This window comes from Chaetura pelagica, unplaced genomic scaffold, assembly GCF_000747805.2.
Source record: "Chaetura pelagica isolate M959 unplaced genomic scaffold, ChaPel_1.0 scaffold147, whole genome shotgun sequence".
Taxonomy (NCBI): Eukaryota; Metazoa; Chordata; class Aves; order Apodiformes; family Apodidae; genus Chaetura; species Chaetura pelagica.
The window spans coordinates 557,237-563,140 of record NW_009954194.1 but is presented as its reverse complement, the minus strand read 5'-3'; the positions used below and the strand labels follow the sequence as shown (position 1 = coordinate 563,140).

At 41.6% G+C, this 5,904-nt stretch overlaps 2 protein-coding genes across 2 annotated transcripts in view; both read left to right on the top strand.

Moving 5' to 3' along the window:
• Positions 1 to 893: 893 nt before the first annotated feature.
• Positions 894 to 4,877, top strand: CLRN2 (clarin 2). Its single transcript, XM_010003087.1, has 3 exons — positions 894 to 1,146; positions 3,995 to 4,174; positions 4,612 to 4,877. Exons 1-3 carry the CDS (start codon positions 894 to 896, stop codon positions 4,875 to 4,877), a joined length of 699 nt encoding a protein of 232 aa, XP_010001389.1.
• A 170-nt stretch (positions 4,878 to 5,047) lies between these two features.
• LAP3 (leucine aminopeptidase 3) overlaps positions 5,048 to 5,904 on the top strand; it is a 16,183-nt gene continuing 15,326 nt past the window's right edge. The window contains exon 1 of the mRNA XM_010003127.1: positions 5,048 to 5,059. Coding sequence (XP_010001429.1) covers positions 5,048 to 5,059 — 12 coding nt within the window. The remainder of the gene's footprint in view (positions 5,060 to 5,904) is intronic.

Here is a 5,904-nt window from a genome sequence, read left to right as displayed (position 1 = left end):
CCCGCCGCCTCCCCGCTGCCTCCCCGCCCCGCCCAGCCCCGGGCTGTGTTACCGGCCTCCCAGGGCTACCGCCAGGACTCATTCATTAGTGGTTATAAAGGGCCCTGCAGGTCTTGGGTAGCAGTAACCGTAGAAGCGCAGGCAATTAGGGCCGGTTTTCTTTAGTACTCCCGGAGAGCACCTGTAGCTTGAATTTCGCCCCTTCTCTCAGTCCCTGGGCAGCCGGGCCCCCCGGGCTGCCAGCGGCTGTGGGCGTCCCGTTCCCGCTCGGCACCGTGAAACATCATTTATGTACCTCAGCGGACAGGCTGAGATGGGAGGCAGCGCTGCGAGGCGTACGGACGGTGCTGGTAGCTCCGACAGCAGTGACATTTAGAGGCAGGGGGGGAATCAGCATCGAGAGAAGGCAGCTCAACACGGCTGAGAGGGCACCAGAATCCTGATGCCATATGACGTGTTTTTAATGCTTTGTCTCTTGCGGACAGCTGTTTATCCACGTTTTTCACAATCTAAAAAACCAGGATTCTGCTCCTAATTTTCTTCCCATGAGGTTACAATCCAGAGCTCGATGTCACTTGAGCAGGACAGTCAGACCTCTGATGAAACATTAGCCCAGCAACAGATATAGGATTACTTTCTGCAGAAACAAGCATCACCACGCTACAGGGTAATGAAGCTGTTACCTGCAACCATTTCAGGATGTTGTCGCAGAAAAATATGTTTTTGGACTTGATTTTTAGCTGTATGCATTAAATTCTGGAGTGTCAAAATACAGTAAGATGTGATTTTTTAAATGCCTGCTAATCATCTGGATTTCAGAGCACGATTAAAGATGGGAAACGCGCCTGACTGCTGCAGAGGGGCCTTGGAGATGATTCCTTGAAACCACTAGGATGCCTGGCTGTTTTAAAAAGACTTTATGTGCCTTGGCTTCTCTAATAAGTTTTGTGTCTTTTATCTTGATTGTTGTTGCAATGGGGACCCCAAAGTGGATGACTGGAAAGATCCTTTGCAAAACAGGAGCTGACTTAGTCAATGCCACAGACCCAGAGCTGGTCAAGTTCATGGGAGAAATTTACTATGGACTCTTCCAGGGCGGCAAAATACGCCAGTGTGGGTTGGGTGGGCGACGTTCCAAATTCACAAGTAAGTACAATTTTGGTTGAATTTTTGTCTAATGTCTAGTTCATTTTTAAGAGCACTCTATTCTTTTTGTCCACAGAGCTTAACAGAATGCAAATAACTATTATTTAATTTATATTTGTGACTGACTCGTGGTCTTTATGGTTTGGGATCTGAGTGTGAATGTAAAATCCCTGTAATTTCAGGATAGCTTTTTTCCTTCCCTTGTGTTCTGTAATCCTGGAATCAAGATGGGGGGGGTTGAACAACCCTAGGGCCTGATTGAGGGTTTCCTTTTAGTCCTCCTATGCTAAGTGTTGCTCTGCAGTCTCTCTGTGCTTCTGTCCTTGCCTTCTTTGTTGAACTTTTTTTTTTTTTTTTTTTCCCTTTAAGAAGGAGAAATTTATTTAGCTGGCCACATTTCCGTATTTCTCTAGCTGTTCTAACACAGATGTCTACCACAGCAGATACTCCTAGCTTTATTAACATGTTGAAAAAAAATTACCTTCTTTCATGGTAACTTTGGAGAGAATAAATTGCTGAACTCTTAAAGTTGTAGAAACTCTTGTAATGTCTTCAACTTAGAAGATTTTATTGAGATCTCAAAAGCATTCAGATTTGATCTGTACTTTGGATGATTTCCAGTTTTCACACATGCTGTGCTGTAGTGAAAATTATCTTTTGCATTGAAGAATTTTAGCTCAGCATGCAGATTCACTGCAACCTCACCCTCTCCCTGGCGCGCAGCAGTGCTGTCCTGCCCCATCCTTTGCAGTGGCTCTGGAAGTTACTGTGGTGAGGTAGTTCAGGAAGTTAAGCTGGCCAAAAAATTAATCTAAAAAAAAAAGTAAGTTAATAGTTTCTTATAGGATCATGGCTGACTACAAAACTGCACAAGCCTCACAAGCCCCTTTGAGTTTTTTCAAAGGGAGGCAGGATTGTGGGAATACAGAGGGAATGGAGAAGAGAATAAGAGCAACTCAACTTAGACCAGCATGTCCAGCTGTTAAGCTGTGATGAATCCAAACTACTCACTTTTACAATAACCAAATTTCTCAAGTTCTGATTGCAGCTGCAACGTCATCATGACCTGGATGTAGCAGTCATGTTCAAATACTTTGTCTAGGGAGTTTGAGTGGCTGGCAGACAAGCCATCCAGCCAAAGCTCTCCCAGCTCTGCTCTGTTTCTCAGGGCATTCAGAAATACTGTCCCAGTTCTTTCATCCTATCCTCCAGAAAGAATGAGAAAAAAGTAGCCAATCCTCTGGAAATCTCTGTACAGCTTTCTGGACTCTTTATTAAACTTTCTGATTAATTACTGCTTAACCTAACATTCCACCATCACTTTGGACTGCATTGATACCTATTTGGAGGACGTGATCCTCTCCTCCTTAGGCTAACAGCTCTCACTGAAGATAGTCAAGAAATGCTACCTAATGGTCAGTCTGAACCTCCTCTGGCACAGCTTTGAACCATTCCAGTGCATCCTAGCATTGAATAACATTCTCATTTACTTTCCTCCTTTCTTCTTGTTGTTGGGGTCTCTCCTGTAGCTTCCATATATAACAGACCCAACTACAACCCCAGAATGAGCTACTGAAAAGCTACTTCTGAGCTACTTTTTATGTGGAATTTGTACAGTATGAAGGTTTCTGCATAATCTACTAGAATTCTGTCGTGTCATGATGACCAAACTGTAGGTCTGATATTCACTGTGACTTCTACCTTTTATTGCTGCCTTCTTATGTGACTTGTTTGCATTTTTTTTTCATTTATGCAGCAAAGGAAGCCATCTCTTTATTTGTTTATAATATAATGTACCTTCTTTTTAATAACTTTTTATTAATTAGGCAGGTAGTTCTTCAACGCATATTTGAGTTTGCAGTGCTAGACTATCTTGAGGGCTCTTCTCAATCAGCTTGTATTTTCGGGTTCTTCTTGATCAGCTTCTCTCATTCCTGTCAGTCAGCATCATCTACAATTCCCTGCTCACATTTCTTCCAATTCTGTTACCACAGGGCTGCAGGATAAACTGAATACTCAGGTGCTCCACACTTGGCTGCTGCTGGCCAGTTTGGCCCTCCAGGAGAGTAATTCTGGCTGTGAAGACAAAACCAAAACAGTTCTTGTTCTGTAAAGACAGGCAAGCACAGGCTGCTGAGGAAGAGCTCATGCCTCTAGCAAAGTGTGAGCACTTCACCTAAAGCCCACCCAACTGCAATTCTTTACAAGCTTCTGACAGATGTAACTAAAACTCTGCTAGGTACCCAGAAGAGCATGAAGGAGAATAAATACTAGATGAGAAACTGAGAATGGAGGCTGAAAGTGGAAACCTGTGGGATTAGCATGAAATCAGAGTAGATCTCACTGGAACTTGTATTAAAGAGAGGAAGAGAGAAAGAAGAATAACATGAGAAAGGAGTGATACTATTTTAGGCAGCAAGGGGCTGGACGAGGAAACTGGGATCATCAGACTTCAAAAGAGCATGAGACAGGAATGGGAAGCTCAAAAAAAAAGAAGTTTGGGATAGAGAGCAGAGGTGAAAAAGAGACAGAAAAGAATGCAGCAGATGATACAGCAGTAGAGATAAAGACATTAACACAACTAGTTAAAACAAAACTTAAACCTGAACCCTTATTCACAGAATCTGTGGGTTGTTCCTGTAAGTAAAACATCCCTGGTCTGTCTGATGTAGTGACAAATAAAGCATCATGAACAAAGTTGTGTGTAACTACTTGAATTGCTCAGCTCTGTAAAAAATAGTCTTGTTTAAGTATAATTTAATATTGTAGCACCAGCACAGTATGATTTACTGTTTACTGTTGTCAAGAGAAACTACATACTGAATAGATTATTTTTTTTTCTTGCCAGTTTTCCCACACATGGTGAAAAAGCTGAATACAGGCCTGCACGTGATGATTATAATGTTCCTCTGTGTGGCCATTTTCTTTTCTCTGGTCAGCTTTGGATTCTGCATTCTTAACGCAATAAAAGTTCCTTACCGAGCTATTAAAGGTCCAGCAGGAATATGCCTTTGGAACTTCCTTGCAGGTAAAATAATTTACCAGTTTTTTTTCATTAGTCATATTCATACAAAATGCTAAAAGATCCTTCTCTTAGCTTACTAAGTATCTCCTCAACTTAAATACTTATGAATAAAATGAAGTTAGCAGTGAATCCTCATCTATCAAAACAGAAGTGGCAGGTGGCATTTCAACTTACTGTGTCTAATCAGCTTTTTACAGGAGCTGTGAATGCCAGTTTTTAGGCTCAATGTCACTGATAAAAGGACTTTATCACAAATGCTGGTTTGGTGTTTGGCCATTCAATAAGGACTAGGCATTTTGAAGATGTTTAAGCCATGCCTAAGACTATCACTGTTCTGTGTAATGCTCACTGTCATATTCATTAAGCCTTTCTGAAGCACAACCAAAATGTCTTGTTTTGCTTTGACAACATTGGTGAATACTTCTTTCATTTTGTTGCAGGAGGATTCGTTGTACTTGCAGTCACCAGCTTCATGGCTGCTGTGAAATTTCATCAACTCACAGAAAGAATTGCCAATTTTCGGGAAAATCTCTTTCAATTTGTTATCTTAGAAGAACGGTTTGAAGACTGTTTTTGGCTTTGTGTGGCAAGTGCCACAGCACATGCAGTAAATTTGCTGCTAATAGCCATTAGTGGGATTAATATCCCTAAAATTAAGACTAAAACAGAAGAAGCAAATGTTACAGCAGAAGATATAATGTACTAAAAAATCTACACAGAAGTACCTTGGTCAAGTGAACTGTCTTGATAGAAACAGCTTCTTGGCTCTTCAGCTTTTGATTTGAATAGACAATTTTGCTTTAAACATGAGTAAAGATGTCACTTGTGAAAATCTGCAGTATTTTTTAAGATCAGTTTACAATACCAGCAATTAACATGTGTGTGAAAGTGAGAAAAACAAATGCTACAAGTATCACTATTTTTAAAACTAACCAGTATCTGCAATGAGTATATATACATATATATATAATTCCCATTTATAAAATAAGGTGAAATAAGGTGTAAATAAGGAATAAGGTGTAAGAAGACCTTCCCAAGCTTTCCTGTAGGCTCCTTCAGGTACTGGAAAACCACTATAAGGTCTTCCTGGAGCCTTCTCTTCTCCAGGCTGCACAGCCCCAACTCTCTCAGCCTGTCTTCATAGCAGAGGTGCTCCAGGCCTCTGATCATTTTGTTGGCCCTTTTCTGGACTTTCTCCATGAGCTCCATGTCCTTCTTGTGTTGGAGGCTCCAGAACTGGACACAGTAATCCGGGTTGGGTCTCACAGGAGCAGAGCAGAGGGGGAAAATCACATCCCTTGACCTGCTGGCCACAGTTCTTTCCTACTACATCCTCCTTTTAATTTTTATTTATTTATTTCACTCTGGGGCTGTTTTTGCTTTCCTTTAGAACCTAATCAACTCCTATACAGACATGTTGATACTATACAAATAAGCCACCATCCTACATGGAAAAAAATGCAAAATATGATGGTTTTGCATTTGCAATAAGGCTTTGATTCTTTTTTTTTTTCTTTCCCCACAAACCAATTACATTTCAGTCTTCAACGTGTAAAATTAAACATACTTTACGTGTACCGTAACTAGGTTGCTTTAAGTCTGCCCTAAGTCCGCAAGAGCTGCTCCATCCTCAGCAGGACGTGCCAACACCCGCCTCCGCCAAACCAGCACAGGGCACAAACCCGCTGCAGACCCCAGCCCAGCGATGCAAAGCCCCGTACCCACGTCAGCAG